This window comes from Gossypium hirsutum, chromosome A06, assembly GCF_007990345.1.
Source record: "Gossypium hirsutum isolate 1008001.06 chromosome A06, Gossypium_hirsutum_v2.1, whole genome shotgun sequence".
In the NCBI taxonomy this organism is placed as follows: domain Eukaryota; kingdom Viridiplantae; phylum Streptophyta; class Magnoliopsida; order Malvales; family Malvaceae; genus Gossypium; species Gossypium hirsutum.
The window spans coordinates 17,194,183-17,213,838 of record NC_053429.1 but is presented as its reverse complement, the minus strand read 5'-3'; the positions used below and the strand labels follow the sequence as shown (position 1 = coordinate 17,213,838).

The window sequence follows — 19,656 nt, the reverse complement described above, 5'->3', positions numbered from 1 at the left end:
ATAAGTTTACTAACAATAGTCTAACAATTTGATGAATATCTACGGACGGCTTGCTTCTCTACTATTATTCTCTAAAGCTTTTTTGCGTTATTGACCTCAAGAAAAACCAGAGCAAAATGTTTGTTGGGTACCTTACTCCATTGTTGCTTTCCCTTGCTGTTCTTGTTCATGGACAACTCCAAACAGGTTAGTGAAACTTTATTCCTGTTCGACTATCTCTGCAATAGGGTTGTTTTTAATATGTATCTGGTTATATATAAACACCAAGTTTAGAACTAGATTGAACACTCTAAATATGATTCATAATGTGATAATGATTTAATTAAAACTGTAATAAATCACAGTTTGAAGAATCTTAGATGGTGCTTCTTTTATTCTTTTCTTCTCCAGGATTCATAAGCATTGATTGTGGGTCACCTGTGAATTTCAACTTCGTAGACGTTGACACGGGTATAAGTTATACACCAGACGGAGCTTACGTAAGCACTGGGATCAACAACAATATTTCTTCTGAGTATGCTTACCCAAACAATCCAAATCTAGCTTATCCACTTTCAGATCTTAGGAGTTTTCCAGATGGTAACAAGAATTGTTACACCTTAACACCTGCAGCAGCAAAGGGCAGCTTATATTTGCTTAGAGCCTCTTTCTTGTATGGAAATTATGATGGTGAAGATAAGCTCCCAGAATTTGATCTTTATCTCGATGCTAATCTGTGGTCGTCGATCAAATTCGGTAATGCCTTTGATGTCATAACGACGGAGATAATCAGTGCTTCAGTTTCAGATACTATAAGTGTTTGCCTTGTAAATAAAGGTCTTGGAATTCCTTTTATATCAGCATTAGAGCTGAGGCCACTAAATAATTCAATTTATGGTACAGAACTAGGGAGCCCTGTGTCATTAGTACTCTTTGAAAGATTCGACATCGGGTATACAAAAGGAACTGGTCGATACAATGATGATATTTACGATCGCATTTGGTCTCCCTACAACTCTCCTTCATGGAACATAGTTAGCACGTCTTCAGAAATTAACAATAATGAAAATGGATACAGAGCTCCATTAGAAGTCATTAGAACTGCTGCTGTGCCACGTAACGGTAGCGATCGACTGGAATTTTCGTGGACAGCTGATGATGATGCTAGCAAATTTTATGTTTACATGTACTTTGCTGAAGTGCAGCTTGCAAAAAACCAAACAAGAAAATTCAATATCTCCTGGAATGGGTCCCTAATGTTTGGACCTTTAGTTCCTCGCTACCTGTTTGCAGCGACAATATCGAACTCAGAAGCCTTTACGGGGAAAGAACATCACATTTCAATTTATAAAACGGTTGATGCAAACCTTCCACCTATTCTGAATGCCGTTGAGATTTACATGGCCAAACAACTGGATGAATTGCCAACATTTTCTGAAGATGGTAAGCTTTCTTGAATTTCATTAGCTGCATGAAATGCTAGCTTACCATAGGGTAGGTTTTGTTACAAAACAGGGATTAGCTCGGATGTATAGACTGATTAAACTTTCACTAGTCTGTTAGGATTCCTCAAAAGTTCAACTACTCTTGATTTTCATTTGATCAAATTGAAAAGCTGAGGTTCACACCCTTGTGATTTCATTCCCACAGTTGCTGCTGTTCTAAATATCAAAACAGCATATCAAGTAAATAAAGGATGGGTGGGGGATCCATGTGGACCAAAGAATTATACCTGGGAAGGTCTGGAATGCAACTACAGTGTTTCACTGCCCCCTCGGATCATTTCTCTGTAAGTTATCTTGCAATAGAGTCTCCTCTTCGTTGAAATACATTGTTTGCTAAGAACATAAAGAGTTCCTTAATTTTCAATGAGGACAGCAACTTGACTTCAAGTGGATTAAGTGGCATTATATCTGCTTCATTTGCAAACATCACATCAATGGAGTCCCTGTAAGTACACATAGTATAGCACTCATATTGTTGAATCATATTTCTGATCCTAAACAAGACTTTCTCAGAACACCCAATGTTTGTAATGCTCCATTTTCTGCCAGGGATTTGTCAAACAATCACTTAAGTGGACCAGTTCCCGAGTTTCTGAAAGAACTTAAGTCTCTCAAGTTCATGTAAGTTAAGGAGCTTTAAGAATGTGATACCAAATGATGATGAACAATTTTAAAGCTGTAACAGTAATTACATTGTACCTTTGTAGGAACCTAGAAGGCAACCAACTGTCAGGTTCTGTTCCTACGGAGCTTGTAGATAGATCAAAGGCTGGACTACTTACTCTGAGGTCTGCATTTCAATACTTACAAAAAAATATTTATGCCTTTGTTCTTATTTGATTTATAAGTGCTTGTCTTTTAGGAAAAGCAATGTAGTGAAGGAAGATATGACACCTAGAGAACATACTCTAACCAGATTTTTCTTGATCCCAGAGTGGATGAACAGAATCTTTGTAGCTCGGGTTCATGCAAAAACAAAAAGAACGTTGTTGTTCCAGTTGTTGCATCATTGTTATCGGCTTTGGTTCTGTGCATTGCTTTGATTATCTTGTGGAGACTACGAAGGAAGCAAAAATGGGGTAATTTTAGATTTCTTTTCACAAAAATATGTTTGTTACGCAGATATGAATTTCTTTAAGATGTATCTTTCTACTAAAGAATTTCTAGGGAATTCCATACTGCGCATTTTGAAGCAATGTTTGTGTTTGTACTTTCCTGGCAGAGGCTGATACCTCCAATGGGGAAGGAAGACCACTGCCATCAAAGAATCGGCAGTTTACTTATGCCGAGGTTTTAAACATTACTAACAACTTTCAAGATGTTATTGGGAAGGGAGGATTTGGGACTGTGTTTCGTGGAAACATGAAAGATGGCACCCAAGTTGCAGTAAAGATGCTTTCTACTTCATCAAAACAAGGGTCAAAAGAGTTTCAAGCTGAGGTATGTAATGTAAAAATTCATAGGTTGTTTTCTTTTAATGGTTGGCCAAGGAATCTGATTAAACTGTTTTCTAGAATGAGAAAACCAATCTGATAAAAATGCCTTTACCCTTAATGAATACTAGTCCTATGTGTTCTTCTGAATCTGCAGGCTGAGCTTCTGATGAGAGTTCATCATAGGAATCTGGCTTCCTTCATAGGATATTGTGATGAGGGCAGCAATATGGCACTCATCTACGAGTATATGGCTAATGGAAATTTGAAGGATTATCTCTCATGTATCCTTATTTCATGTCATTATCTGCATGTAAAATTGCTATTTATCATCCTGCAGTTCCTTTTTTTAAATCTAACAAAGCGGCTCAAGTCTGGGAATATGGAAGGGATTGCAAATGCTCGAATTCAAACCCCAGACCTGCTAGTGGCTGCTGCTTGAACCAACTGAAATAAGTTCCAGGTTCATCACCCTACAATTTAAATGCATCCTCATGAAGATGATTCACATCATGTTACAACTTAATGCTTGCAGACAAAAGTTCAAATCCATTGAGTTGGGAAATGAGACTCCGCATAGCAATACATGCAGCACAAGGTGTGTACAGTTTCAAAATATGTATTTGCCCCCATGATAAATTTTTATCAATCAAAGTTCCTTGTTTTGATTTGCAGGTTTGGAATACTTACATCATGGATGCAAACCACCTATAATTCACAGAGATGTGAAAACAGCCAATATCCTCTTAAGTGAAAACATGGATGCAAAGATAGCAGATTTTGGTCTCTCAAGAGCCATTCCAAGTGACGACCACAGTGATGTAATAATAACTACAGTTATGGGCACCCCAGGTTATCTAGACCCAGAGTATGACTCACCTGTTTAATGCCAACTTTCTAATTCCAAAGCAAAACAAAGAATTTGTTAAACTTTTAGATCAAAGTTTATTTTTTGATGTTTTCCATTTGTTCTTCAGGTACTACAATTCTCGAAAGCTAAACGAGAAAAGTGATGTGTTTAGTTTTGGGATAGTGTTGTTGGAGCTGATCACGGGACAAAATGCAGTCATAAAGAAGGATGAATCAATCCACATAGTTAATTGGGTTAGCCCTCTGATTGAAAGAGAGGATATAGGAAGTATTGTTGATCAAAGACTGCATGGGGAATTCGATGTGAGCTCTGCCTGGAAAGCTTTAGAAGTGGCAATGGCTTGCACTAGACCTAAGTCCTTGCATAGAGCTACAATGAGCACCGTGTTAACTGAGTTAAACCAGTGCTTGGCCATGGAGTTGTCTCACAATAGGGAAACAAAGGAAAGGTTCAGTGAAGAGATTTACATTGGACCATATAATTCATCTGAAGTCTGTTCCACTAGCACTACGTCTTACTCCATTACTAGACCATTTGCAAGGTAGCATTCATGAAAAAAAAAATCATTCAACTTTAGTATAATATCTTGTTTCAAGCAAGTCAATCAGCCACCATTACAGTGACAAACCTCGGATTCAAACTTGGATAACCACGTGATGGAAAAAGTATGTTTTAGAAAATAGCATTAAATTTACACCACAAATTCTTCCATTACTTTTTCCTTTCAGTTGAAAACCGAGAAAAAAGTATGGTCCATTCCGGTTAAAAATTGTTATTGAAAATAAAAATGTATATTTTGGATTTGATAGTGTTAAATTATATGATATTTAAATAATTTAATATAATGATATATGATATATATATAAATTTTAAATTCGTTTTAAGTAATTATTTGTAAAATTAATGATTCATAAAATATTATAAAAACTTAAATATAATAAATGACATTTAAATAATTTAATATAAGGATACATATAATATAAATTAATCTACCTTTTAAATAGTTAATATAAAAAAGGGTATTTTGATAATTTTTACTTTTAAACATAAAAGTAAGGGTGAGTGTTCAATCGAATCAAGTTGAATCGAGTGAAAAATTTTGAGTTAATCAAGTTGACGAGTGTTATTTTATCCCTAAAAATTTTTTCAAAGCAAAATAAGAAAAAAAAAATAGATAGTTTAATATGATAAACTTGAATAATTAATTAACTTATTTTAAAATTTATTTTAATTTTTTTTGTAATTTTTATAGAGAGATAATTTGTTTATTTTCAAAATTAAAAGGGACCAAAAGAGTATTTACACCAATTTGTTATTCAAATTATTCGAGTTATTCAAATTGTAAAACTCAACTCTACTCGAACTCGAAACTTGAATTACTTATTCGAGTTGAGTCGAAAAAACTGAAATAATTCGAATAACTTCATTCAATTAACTTAAAATTTATTTATTTTAAATCAAATTAAATTTTGCTCAACCCTACATGAAAGCAAAAAATACGTGAAAAAACACTTTTTCACCTCAATTTTTAACTTATGATAGCGTTGTTCATTTCCTCTTTAGTAACAATCAACAACAGGCCTAAGGGCCATTTTGAATGGATGTTTATTTTTAATGAGATGAATTTTTGATTTTAGAAGAAAGTTTTTGAAAATTTCAAAGTGGGGGAGAAGGCATAATTGATGGGTTAAAGGGAGAAGAGAAAATCATGGAAGCAGAAAAAAAATTAAGACGAGTTGGAGTCATAGAAGGAGAGGTAAGGGGTTTGGGGAATCCCCTGGACCTATTAATTAAATAATTGAAGTGATAAAGGATTTGAATTATAAGCTGAGAATCAGTGTAATGCCTTTTGACATTCTTTTATGTGAACTGACCACTCAGACTTCATTTTTATATATAATTTTGAGTATTTTCTTAATCATGAAAATGACAAAGTGAATGCTGAAAAAAATTCCTTTCTTTTTACCAAAATAATATAACCTTTAACAGTTTTTTAAATTCCTACACCAAATCGCTACATGAAGTGACGATTTCAACTTTTTTTTCTTTTTTCAGGATTCTGGGTTATGGAAGAGAAGAAATAAATAAATAAAAAAGTTTAATTCTGTCAAAAGTCCCTATACTCTTCTAAAATTTAATATTTAGTCCCTATATTTTAATTTCGAGACTTCTCCATCTAATTTTTCATTAAAATTTTTTAATCCTCAATATTTTTAATTTTTTTTATCAATTTAGTCTTTACTCTTAAAAATTATATACACAATTACATTTTTTTAAATTAATTTTTTTCATATTTGGGTAAAAATAAAAATATTTATAAAAAATTCATTTCAAATAATTTTAAATAGTATATATAAATGTTTAAATTTTAATTTGAATCTTAAAGGTGTTTGGTTCACCTGAATAGGATTCTTATTCAGTCCTCATTCTATACTCTGCAGTGAAGCAAATGTTTGGTTGGAATGAATCTCGTTCCATGGAATGAATCTCATTCCTCCCTTATTACATGCAAGGTTCTATTCTTTAATGGACCTTTAAGAATGGTTATTACGGGTGTCACCGAATAACACAGAAAAGTTATGTACAATTTTATCCCCACTTAAAACAGTGGACTAACCCAACAGAAAACCATGGAGGGAACTAGAAATAAAAGAAGGGACAAGGGAGAAGGAACTAACTAAATAGTAATGCTAGAGTACAATTCGCCGGAAAAATTAAAAAAAAAAACTTAAATAGACCAAAAAATTAGCATCTTCCTCAAAGCACAAGCATGCAATCATCTAAAAACGGTCGATGATCTCCAGTACAGATATAGAAGTGAAAAATTGGGATTTTTATTTGTTTTTTTCTCTTTAAAATTAGATTAGCTATTTTAGAGGCTGATTTAGGAGAAAACAATTAGAGTATTAAAGAGAGGAGATGAAGATCTATTTCTAGTGGTTTTTGGAGAGTGAAAGAAGTTGGTCGGCAACAACAAATAATGGTAAACTTGTCGGAAAATTGATCGGAAAACTAGGTTTGTAAAAATTTCTGAAAAGAGAAAAGAATAAGATGTGGAAAGGGAGAAGAACAAAGTAAAAAGAAAAAAGAAACATACGGCTGGCGGAAAAAAAAGAGGGGGGATATGATAAAAGATAATGAGGAGAGAGAAATTGGGATTATTATATTTTATAAATAAGGCAATTATTAATAAATAATGTGTAATAATATTTAACAAATATTTAATAAAGATACGATTTAATTTATTAGATGACGTATTTGTCATTCGAGTTTTTTTTATTATATATCTATTCCTCTCAATTAAACATATGAAAATTATTATAATATTCATTTCATTCAATCCAACCAAAATACTATTGTGTTTATTAATTTCATTATAATCCCTATTCTATTTTAGTAAACTAAATGTGTAATTAGTATTTAATCTATTGATTACAGACTACTTATTTCACTTTGAGTTATTATTATGTATGTGAGAGTGATTATTACTATTAATGATATGTGATTGTAAAAAAAAAATTATAGATGTATTTTAAATTTGAATTTCAAATCATTTAATTGAAATAAAGAAAGACTTTTTTTTTTTTTTTGGTTTTTGGATTTTGTTCATTGTTCAACCTATGTGTAGTTTATAGTAAAAGGAGCAAAGAATAAGTGTGAAGTAAAGTTGAGGATCAAAGTCCAAGTGAGAGAACCAAGGCTTGACCAGAGTTGGAGCAAGACTAAGGTAAATTCCCCCCTTTCTTTTTTCTAGTAAAAGTCTAACTTAAATGTTAGAAATCAAACATATGGTAAAACTAATCAATAATCAACGTATTTTCAGGTTAAATTAGGGAAATCGGTCGTTTTTAGAGAAAGAAAGTGAAAGTGTGTCCCGCTGGTGCATTTTCTATATAGATGGCGGGAAAGTGCACCCAACTGGACAAGCTTTCCCTCAACAGTCAAATAGAATGGCTTTTTAATCGTTGCCTCCTTAAATAGTAACAAAAAATTAAAATCCCAATGGTAATTTTTTAACCTATAAATACCCCCCAAAATTTTATTTTTTTATTCACATCCCTCTCTCAAGGCTTTTATTCAATATTTATTTATATTTTCATTTAAAAATATTATTATTTTTAATTATATGGTATTTTATTCGTTAGGATCAATTTCTCAAAAATGGATGCCTCTCTAATCCGCTTTGATGACAACCATTTTTTCACTGCTTAATTAGCAATGGTAAGACAAAATTTAAAATTATTTTTTTATTTTTTTATAAATCTAAATATTTTTTTATGTTATAAATAGGCGGACGATCGTGTGCTGGAGATGTTCATACATAATACGGAGGAGCCTCCGATCCCTAAAATTCATGGGTAAAGATAGGCCTTATTACGTTTAGATTCATTTCCTTTATTGCCCCAGGCTTGCTTATCAGAACGGAGAGGATAATTCCTTGGGCTTGTTTTCGACGAAGGCTAGAATACGTTAGATATAGTACAAGTGTCAAAGAGACGATTTTTTCATGTGAACAGACCATTTTGGATTCTTGCATGCCAGACGCATGCAAAAGGGCTGCAAACTCGATCTCACACTAATCAGCGTGTTGGTGGAAAGATGGAGGCCTGAAACACACAGTTTCCACCTTCTCTGCGGTGAGTATACAATTACACTTGAGGACGTAACGTTATAGTTTGATCTGCCGGTGTATCGGCCAATCATCACAGGATTAGCGGTGGGTTAGGGGAAACTGTACCTCTGTATGGGAATGTTGAGGAAGATCTCAAACAGGTTTGAAGGTGGTCGAATATGGATCAACTGGTTGGAGACAAATTTTGATAAGATTCCCAACAACGCAACGGAGGGGGCCATACAAAAATACGACTAAGTACTCATCATGAGGTTAATAGGGGACATTTTAACGCTCGATAAATCTAGAAATTTGGTGCATGTAAGTTGGCTTTTACGTTTATCAGACTTCAATGAATACGCAAAACTAAATTAGGGATCTGTCGTGTTGTCCATATTATACCAGGAGCATTGTCGGGCAACGCAACCGGATAAGATGTCGATCGGTAGTTACCTGCTGCTACTATCGTGGGCTTAGTGGCAAACATCGTTTCTACTTCCTAGAGTGACCGACCAATACATGTTTCCGAAGGTGACGAGGTAAACATCATTTATCAATAAATGCGTAGTTTGTGCAGTAAATATTTTTATTTTTTATATGTTTCGACTAATATATCGCTTGTACATGTGGAACCATGAGCTGAGTTGCATAAGATTGCCCGATGAGTTGGAAGATGTTAGGCTGCTGCTAGATCAACGCTCGAAAATCGAGGTTAATTACCTATCCTTTTTGAACCTATATTAGTTACACAATGATTCGTTAAAAAATCTGTACGTAACGATATTTACAATTTTACTTTTCAGTTTGAATGGGCGCCGTATGTCGACCCTGAGATCATATCTTGCATCTCGTAGGAAGTGTTAGATAATCGGGAGATGTGGAACGCGATTATGCCATTGATAGTGAACGCGATGGTGGAAATACACGAATTGGATGGGTTCTATGGCGGTTCGGGTATAGGCAACGAATTCTACCTCCACTATAAGACATGAAAGAACTGCACAATATGGACATGCGGGGAAAAATGACGGGGACTGTGCAAAGAAGCACAAGGAACACATCCATGCTTGGGATCGTAGGATGGAATCAATACCCACCCCGAACCATTTTTTTTAATAGACACAGCGAAAACTGATGATTACTTGACATGGTTCAGAGCCATCGGTAAATCGTATCTACTACCACTGAAAGCGAGGAATAGGAAAATTTGGTCGAAGAAGCAACGTTGACCGCCACAACAATGTAGAAGGGGACATAATTGTATGACGGGTTCATAATTGGCTCCAACAAAAGATCCGCCACTTGTGGCTACACAATATCCAGGTTAGTTTACTCTACTTATTCCCATCCAATTCACTAACTACATGTTTTTTTCACAAACACCACCGCACTACGGACTACCACCACACGTGGTCGGTTCTTTTGTTCCTATAGGTACATATTTTGGGGCACTAACGTCCTCCGCATATTCCACCCCCATGCTAAATTCAATGTCAAACCTCGTGTCGAGACAAATGTCAATGTATGCACCGCTATCAATGACGATACCAATGCAGAAGCCCGTACAATAGTCAATGTCGATGTCTATGCCCGAGTTGATGCCGACATACTCGAGATTTGGGCACCTTATGGTTACATGCCTATATTGACCTAAACACCGTGTACATAACTATTTTACCGGGGTGGCTCATCTTCACAACCACCAAACATGGGAATGACAGATACATGATGGCAAGTAATGGCAACACTGCAATCGACCACGGGGAAAGATGATAATGTTGCCAAACCCGAAGAAATGATTGCCTAGGGGGCAGTGCTAGGTAACTATTTTGGTAATGATGATGATGATGGGTAAGTCTATAGGCCCATACCTCAATATGTATCTTCGATTGTATGCCTGGTTCCACGCAAAAATCCTCCACGCGATCGTCATCTACAACCTTGCTATACACATTCTCCCCAACAACACGATTGAGTACATTTTTTGTTATAAATATTGTGATGTAAATATAAATATGTCATAAATAAATAAAAATTGAGGTTATTCATTCAAACAATACCTTTTTCTTTATTACTATCTATAATGAGTTATGCGTAATTTAACAATAATTAACAAATTAAACCAAATGGAATACATTAAGCATGCTAAAGAATATGAAATTTGATACAAAGTAATGTTATCGACATTGAGGCCCCAATGTATCCCTGTACAGAGAACATGTTGTATTCGTATGCCCTGGGTTTCTATAATACCCGTATAATTCTATTGATCGTCTCTCACCTGTATATCCATGTTGTTCCTTATCTAGGTAAAATTCGGGAGTCTTTTCGGGACATGACGCAGGTCCTTGTTTGGCACTAACTCAAACGGAGTGCTGAACACCAGTGGCCACATACTCTCATCTGGGACGTGTAGTAATTAAAGACTCTACACACTGTAAATGTGTTTTAGTCTGTAAACATCATTGATGTAAATGTCGTATTCAATCTGTACGTTCCCAGATGCGGCAATTGCATGTCATGGGAACCGAAGTGCTTGGAATCTCCCACAATCACAAGTCTCTTCTGTTAGGTTCACACGATAGGATGTTCCGTTAGGTTCACACGATAGAATGTACCTGACATTTCCTAGTCGGGCCTAGCGTGCTCCATGACTCAAAAATTGAGATTTTGACATAAGTGGCACACTACATACTTGGTGTTCACTTTCACTGTACTTCGTTGAATCTCTTTCTTCACGTCATCATAGAATGTACCGCCACTCGCTATCTGTCTAACATACGTCGTCACCCTCTTAGGAAATAAGGCGACCAGTTGAAAGTATGTCTCTTTGACAACCGATGTTACCGAAAAATGATAGGCCCCTTTTTAATTTGGAATTGATGCATTCGGCCAAGTTTGATTTCATGTGCCCATATCGTAAGACCCCCATCGTAAGACTGTATCCATTGTTCAAAAGGTATATTCGATACATATGTCGCACCGTAGGCGTTAATGGCGCTCATGTTGTTCAAAATTTGATGGAATCAATGTCAGACGAGCATGTAACCTATCGAGAAATAGCTACCGGTCAGTGTAATGAAATAACTTAGTATGAATATTTGGTGTGGAGTGAATACATAATTCGAACTACAAAACTATGTTTGTAACACCACTGTAGTAGCCCAAAACTGTCTAGGCTAATTTACTCATTCACAATTATTATTCACCAAATTAATACATCATTTCATCCATCATGGTAAGAACACATAGTTATTCATTATAAGCATGGACCCATAATCTTAATGTCATCAAGTATCAAAGACTTAGTCCAAATCATGCCATTTTCATAGTATTCACCAAATACTATATACATCATAGATTATCACATAACAAGGCATTACTCATAAGTTTAGTGTACATACTTGTACAACTTGTAACATAACTCAAGTACATACTCACAAATGACTTACCTCATTGGAACCATTATCAACTTTTTCCTCAGATTTCCCGTTGAACACTTGGAATACTAACGGATACATGGAAGATTGCATATAAGTGCCATATACGCAGCTAGACCACTCAATAGCACATAATATATGTAGCCAAAGCTACCTCATAACATATAACACATCCATAATGAACTCAGACCACTCAACGAGCTCGGATTTATAATTTCCTAGTGATATGTCACTTGTACCCTAGACTATTCCTAAGGCTCAAACGGGATTTTCCTTTCTCATACTTTGCATCTCTGTCATACTTGCTCGTAATAGCATCTCACCATGTTCATAACATATTCATACATTCATGGCAATAATTGATATTTAAGGCATGTATCATCAAACACATCACATGGTAACAATAAAGCATTTAATTTCACATATTTCATATACCACATGTCATGTATCGTCATTTTCTTACATTTCATGTAATATTCTCCATGTCATAATTCCACACATTAAACAACATTGCATCAACCTTTCCAATATGTTAAATCATATAATATATGCAGTATTAACAAGGAATGTAATTCAAACATAACTTTTCATTATTATTATCATACGAACTTACCTCGACACCAAATTGGTAAAAGAGGCCTAAACATCAATTTCTCGTTTTTCCTTGTTCTAAGCCCGAATCTCGTTTTTCATCATCTATAACATCATATTTAACTTATTAAAGCAATATACTAATCAAATTAGTCCAATGACACAATTTGGCAAAATTTATAATTTTGCCCCTATACTTTGCCATAATTACCAAATTGCCCCTAGGCTCGTAAAATGATTTTTATTGAATTTCCTTATTCATTAAGCCTAGAAAAACCATTTTCATAACTATAGCAACTCACAAATTCAATTATTTCACACATTTACACTTATTTTTCAAATTTTACCAAATAATCCATTTAGGTGCTTTCATGCAAATTTCTTTCATAAAAGTTATTTATAACACATCCAAGACTCATATTCTTCCATAAAAACTCAGCAAACAACACATATAAGTTCATGGCAAAACCCTATACTCTTAATCATTTTGCAAAATAGTCCCCTCTTTTGAAAGCTCATGCTTTAGGGGTTCCAAAAACACAGAAATCATCAAGAAAAAGAATTAAAATCACTTACTAGCAAGAGAGTTTCTTTGCTGAAATTTTCCAGCTTCAAAACCCTTTCTTTTCTTCCATTTTTGGTGAAAAAGGAGAAGAAAAAATGAAAGACAATGGCAACTTTTTCTTTATTTGATTTTATTACCAAAAAGTTATTTAAATCCCATAAAATATGGCTTTTTGACCAATCTTGTCTCCCTTGGCCGGCCACCTAAATTAAAAGGGTTAATTTCCTTTTAAAATCCCCTAATTTTAGTTATCTAACTATTTAACATATTTAGGCATCAAAACACAACTTTTACCTTTTACGCGATTTAGTCCTTTATCGAAATTAAGCTAGAAATTGCTAAAATAAAATTACCAAAATTGACAGGCACTTATAAAATCATATTACAACACATAAAATAATCATTAAAATAATTTCTTCGGCCTCAGAATAGTGGTTCTGAAACCACTGTTCCTACTAGGCCTAAAATCAGGGTGTTATAATTATCCCCTCTTTAGGGATTTACGTCCCCGAAAATCTTACCAAAAAAAGTTGTTTTCAACTTTCATGAATCACTTTCACCTTTTTCTCATAATTTATAATTCATCTCAGTCTCATACTTAGGATTCTCTGCCTTTCCATAATTGTGGTATGAACCTTAGAGCTCAATTCAAAATACTGGAGGCTGACATTCTTGGAACTATAAACTCAGAAACATATAACTCAGTCACATCTGTCAAATAATATATCTGTACATACTAAAATAATCATGCGGACTTCCATCATCAATCTATCACAATTCAATTTGCATCTCTCCTTTTTCCCGGAGATGAGAGATATCCCGATACGAAATTCATAACAGTCCTTTCTCATTTCCTTTTCAATTTCATCACCTACAATAATAGTCTCGAATACATTTGATATCCAACTTTACCTTGTAAACAATTCAATATCCTTTGGAGGAATAGACAAGACACTGCTGTGAATTCTGTACTAAATTTTCTGCATAACCCAGAGTTTCTCGGTACTTAAATCTTACTCGGAAATAATAACAACAGAAACCAAAAATCAGATCCTCCCTGAATTTCCAAGTTAAAAGTCGAAATCATGCTGTACTAGCCTAATTTATCATTTAGCCATATCTCTATGCTCAAGCTACTGACTATTTAGAAACCTTACTAACAAGAATCAAATAACTTCAACTTTATGAATGTAATCTCCTTATCAATCAGGACAACTTTACTTATAACAACATCTCTCGAATGATAAAAGTCCAACTAATATGTTTCCACATCATACTTATAAGAATACAGTTTCTCCATTTCCTACTGCACGTTTACTTACCCGTAAATGCGCAACATTTTTCCTGGACCAGAGAATAAACTTAAATGCACATAACTTAATTTACCCTTGCTGATAATTATTCTTTACATGAAGATTAGAGAAATCGAAATACTAGAATCCCCACACTTCCACAGTCGAGCCACAAGCATAATCATAATAGATACTATTATCGCAAGTCAAAGAATAAACTTAAGGATAAGCCAGGTTTGATAATTCTTAAAATAAGAATGATAGGAAAAACCAAGATAAAGAATTCCAGATGTAATACCATACCAGAAATCTGAGAATATAACCCCGAAGAAAATAATGAGGAAAATCTGGAAAATCCCTCAGAGAAAACCAAAAAGAAACTACCATCTATACGCTCTAAAATTCCATCATGACAGAGATAATATATATATAAAACCATAATCAATAGAAACATCAGAATGGTCCCACATGAATTTTCACCATCGACCTCATTCTGGCATATTAGAAAATAATTCTGAAGAGATAAGAAATGTTGATTATCACTAATCGGATCATCAAAGCTTTTCATCTAATATCACAGTCACTAACATCCTCATACAATAAAATTTCCACTAGAATGGATAACCATACATATTCCCAAGAATAGTGGAAAACACAGAATATTCAGAAGAGAGAGATAGCCATAACTTTTACTTAATTGAATCTGTCATACTCAGACATCCTTGCAAGCTCGACATCATTCCGCTGATTAATTCTGTCCTCACTAATCCCATAATATTCCATTATTGCACTCTTTAGTTTCACTTTTGCAAGCTTATACTATAAATCACTCGTGAATCTCATCATATAACTCTATTCTGGTAAGGAGGTGAAGATTGTAAAGCCTCTAAACTTTCGACTCTCACACATATGCACCTTTAACAACAACATAGTATCATGCACATCGATTCAAACATTTCAAATTTCCAACTTGTTATGAACACACATTCACACATCTTAGTAACACATGTAACTTTATTTCATAAGAATACTAGCCAAACATCAGTAAACTTATCACAATACAAATTTTCATTTCTTTTACTCGAATCATCATTAATGTATAATCAAGTTTCAACACTTAGCCTTATTTTACTTACCAACCTTTATCAAATTAGAGAACGTCTTACGGTCTTGAGTACATCATTCACTTGATGCCATAGTCCAACTATGGTCATGTATTAGCTCTCGTCCATCTGTGTTGATGTCGTGTCCCAGACAGGTCTTACATTGACACATATCAAACCGATGCAATGTCTCAGAAATGGTCTTACACTAGCTTGCACAACGCGGTTGATGCATGTCCCAGATATGTCTTACACTAGCACGCATATCTCGAGGCCGATGCATGTCCCAGACATGTCTTACACTGGCTCTCGTCTCAAAGCCGATGCATGTCCCAGACATGTCTTACATAGACACACATATCACCTGCACTGCCATGGTTCAACCATGGTCTTATCAGTCAATTCATAATCGAATGATCGTACTCAATTCCAGTGTTCTACACAATTTGATCTTTCATTTCAGTTTTCATGCTATCATAACATTTATGGCATCTTTAATTCAGAGATTTAAACATAAATGTCAATCACATGTACATACTAATTACACATCATTAAATAGAAGTACTTATACACACATTCTGTCATTTTGAGTAAAGTTTTCTTTTCATAATCACTAAGCCAAATGAGTTAGAAACGTAACATCGTATGAATACTAACATGCATGAAAGAGCTTATCATAACTTAACTTTCATTTCATTCCACATTCTTTAACTTATAATTATCACATATTGAGTATTAATTCATGTAAAAATCATGAATTTATTTTCATACCTTTCCAAATTTCAACATATTACAAGCACGTTTCAATCATCTCAATATTTCTTCTATCGTTAATAAGATTTGCTCGATTAGAAGTCTTTCCTGTCTTAGCAAACAGTTTCGTTAGCGCCGGGAGATATTATACTATCACGAGTAGTACTATGGCTTGTATAGCTAGACTCACTTACGCTATGTTAGTCCGAGAACTGACTAAACCATAGCTCTAATACCACTAAACGTAATACCACTACAGTAGTCCAAAACTGCCCAGGCTAATTTACTCATTCACAATTATTGTTCACCAAATTAATACAACATCATTTCATCCATCATGGTAAGAACACATAGCTATGCATCATAAGCATGGACCCATAATCTCAATGTCATCAAGTATCAAAGACTTAGTCCAAATCATGCCATTTTCATAGTATTCACCAAATACTATATACATCATAGATTATCACATAACAAGGTATTACTCATAAGTTTAGTCTACATACTTGTACAACTTGTAACATAACTCAAGTACATACTCACCAATGACTTACCTCATTGGAACCATTATCAACTCTTTTCTCGGATTTCCCGTTGAATACTTGGAATACTAATGGATACATGGAAGATTGCACATAAGTGCTATACACGCAGCTAGACCACTCAGTAGCGCGTAATATATGTAGCCAAAGCTTCCTCATAACATATAACCCATCCATAATGAACTCGGACCACTCAACGAGCTTGGATGTTACATGCATCGCATCCATCATGAACACGGACCACTCAACGAGCTCGGATGCTCACATCCATAATAAACTCAGACCACTCAATGAGCTCGGATTTATAATTTCCTAGTGATATGTCACTTTTACCCTAGACTATTCCTAGGGTTTAAACGAGATTTTCCTTTCTCATACTTTGCATCTTTGTCATACTTGCTCGTAATGGCATCTCACCATGTTCATAACATATTCATACTTTCATGGCAGTAATTGACATTTAAGGCATGTATCATCAAACACATCACATGGTAACAATAAAGCATTTAATTTCACATAATTCATATACTACATGTCATGTATCGTCATTTTCTTACATTTCATGTAATATTCTCCATGTCATAATTCCATACATTAAACAACATTCCATCAACCTTTCCAATATGTTAAATCATATAATATATGCAACATTAACAAGGAATGTAATTCAAACATAACTTTGCATTATTATTATCATACAAACTTACCTCGACACCAAATTGGTAAAAGAGGCCTAAACATCAATTTCTTGTTTTTCCTCGTTCTAAGCTCGAATCTCATTTTTCATCATCTATAACATCACATTTAACTTATTAAAACAATATACTAATCAAATTAGTCTAATGACACATATTGGCAAATTTTACAATTTTACCCTTATACTTCGCCATAATTACCAAATTTCCCCTAGGCTCGTAAAATGATTTTTATTTTATTTCCTTACTCATTAATCCTAGAAAAACCATTTTCATAACTACAGCAACTCACAAATTCAATTATTTCACACATTTACACTTATTTTTCAAACTTTACCAGATAATCCATTTACGTGCTTTCATGAAAATTTCTTCCATTAAAGTTGTTTATAACACATCCAAGACTCATATTCTTCCATAAAAATAAGAAAAAAAACACGTATGCTTTCATGGAAAATCCCTGTACTCTTAATCATTTTGCAAAATAGTCCCCTCTTTTGAAAGCTCATGCTTTAGGGGTTCCAAAAACACAAAAATCATCAAGAAAAAGCATTAAAATCACTTACTAGCAAGGAAGTTTCTTTGCTGAAATTTTCCAGCTTCAAAACCCTTTCTTTTCTGCCATTTTTGGTGAAAAAGAAGAAGGAAAAGTGAAAGACAATGACAACTTATTCTCTATTTGATTTTATTATCAAAAAGTCATTTAAATCCCATAAAATATGGCTCTTTGACCAATCTTGTCTCCCTTGGCCGACCACCTAAATTAAAAGGTTTAATTGCCCTTTAATAGCCCTTAATTTTATTTATCTAACTATTTAACACATTTAGGCATCAAAACACAACTTTTACCTTTTACGCGATTTAGTCCTTTATCGAAATTAAGCTAGAAATTGCTAAAATAAAATTACCAAAATTGACATGCACTTATAAAATCATATTATAACACATAAAATAATCATTAAAACAATTTATTTAGCCTCAGAATAGTGGTTTTGAAACTACTGTTCCGACTAGACCCAAAATCGAGCTGTTACAATGTTGATGACTAGATCTTGTTCAATTGTCGAAAGATATTTTTGGTGGTAGGATCCCACATGTCATTTGCAAAACCAATAATGATTGCGATCCTAAAGAGCTCTATTACAATCAATTTCTGAGAGTGTTCCAGGTTCTCTATTCGATATGACACATATGTCGGGCTGCAAGCAAACGTGGTGACACAATCAACTCAGGAAGAAATCCTAGTCATTTATCGTTTCTTCGAGGGTTATTGCGAACGCTGCAGGTAAAATATTTTAATTATCATCTTGTGAAACGACAAGCAATAGACACTGTTGATACCTTCCGTACAGCTAGGTGTCGTTAATTTCAACCATAGGCTTGCAATGTTAAAATGCCACTTTGTATTGCTCAAAGATCCAAAAGAACCGGTGAAATACTCTTTTCCTAAGGACCAACTAATCGTCATAGTACGCTGGGTATATTTTGAGATTGGATACAGAACCTGGTATGTACCGATCCAATACCTGACACCATTGTCATAGATAGTTACACGAACCCTCCTACCCGTGATACTACTTTTCCACAGCCTTCTATTTTGTAACCTACACTTTGTAGTATGTTGGAGTGTATTTGTATTGGTTACGTATGTCTGCAATTATCACCGGTATTTGACTCTGGGGATTGGACTTCACCATCGGTAGAATAATGTCAACAATCATATCCGAGTCTAGCTTCAGATGGCCCTGGCTTGCACCTATCACAACACAGGTATGAGAACATAAATACTTCTTTATCATCCATATCCCAATTTTCTTTCGATAAGATGCCATGATTTTTCACTTGCACCTCTCGTACTTCATTACGTAGTTTCCTTCGAGTTTCTCAAAACGGGAATTTGTGACGTAGTAATACTTTAGTACAATAAGGAAAACATTTTTGTTTGGGTATTCCATTCCAACTTCCAGTACTCATACATCATGATATGTGCTTGCATGACTAGATGTTCTGTGTGGAAGCTACAAAAACTTTAAACCACCATTGGCTGATTGGTCGATGTTCGCCATATGGGGTAGAGGTTCATACGCCTTGAATCACACATTTGGATCCGGAGCATTGTTCGAGACGTCATCGTTAGACTTGCAAGGTTTTGACTCTATTATAACTTAATCCAGTTCAAAAAATAATGCCACTTCTAAACCATCCAAATCGTGCTGCCAAATTGGCTCAGGTTCTGACTCCTCCCCATCTTTTACTTCTACAATCCCTTCTTCCT

At 34.5% G+C, this 19,656-nt stretch overlaps 1 protein-coding gene across 3 annotated transcripts; it reads left to right on the top strand.

Moving 5' to 3' along the window:
• Nucleotides 1–55: 55 nt before the first annotated feature.
• On the top strand, nucleotides 56–4,523 carry LOC107963286 (probable LRR receptor-like serine/threonine-protein kinase At4g29180). 3 transcript variants are annotated; one of them, XM_041115258.1, is made up of 12 exons: nucleotides 56–186; nucleotides 391–1,422; nucleotides 1,630–1,768; nucleotides 1,858–1,929; nucleotides 2,034–2,105; nucleotides 2,192–2,272; nucleotides 2,418–2,563; nucleotides 2,731–2,924; nucleotides 3,075–3,201; nucleotides 3,453–3,515; nucleotides 3,593–3,785; nucleotides 3,895–4,523. In XM_041115258.1, exons 1-12 carry the CDS (start codon nucleotides 117–119, stop codon nucleotides 4,331–4,333), a joined length of 2,628 nt encoding a protein of 875 aa, XP_040971192.1. In that variant the 5' UTR covers nucleotides 56–116; the 3' UTR covers nucleotides 4,334–4,523. The 3 variants fall into 3 exon arrangements, with proteins under 3 accessions (XP_040971192.1, XP_016755334.1, XP_040971191.1); XM_016899845.2 differs by having other exon boundaries at nucleotides 2,707–2,924; XM_041115257.1 differs by having other exon boundaries at nucleotides 1,834–1,929.
• The last annotated feature ends 15,133 nt before the right edge of the window (nucleotides 4,524–19,656 follow it).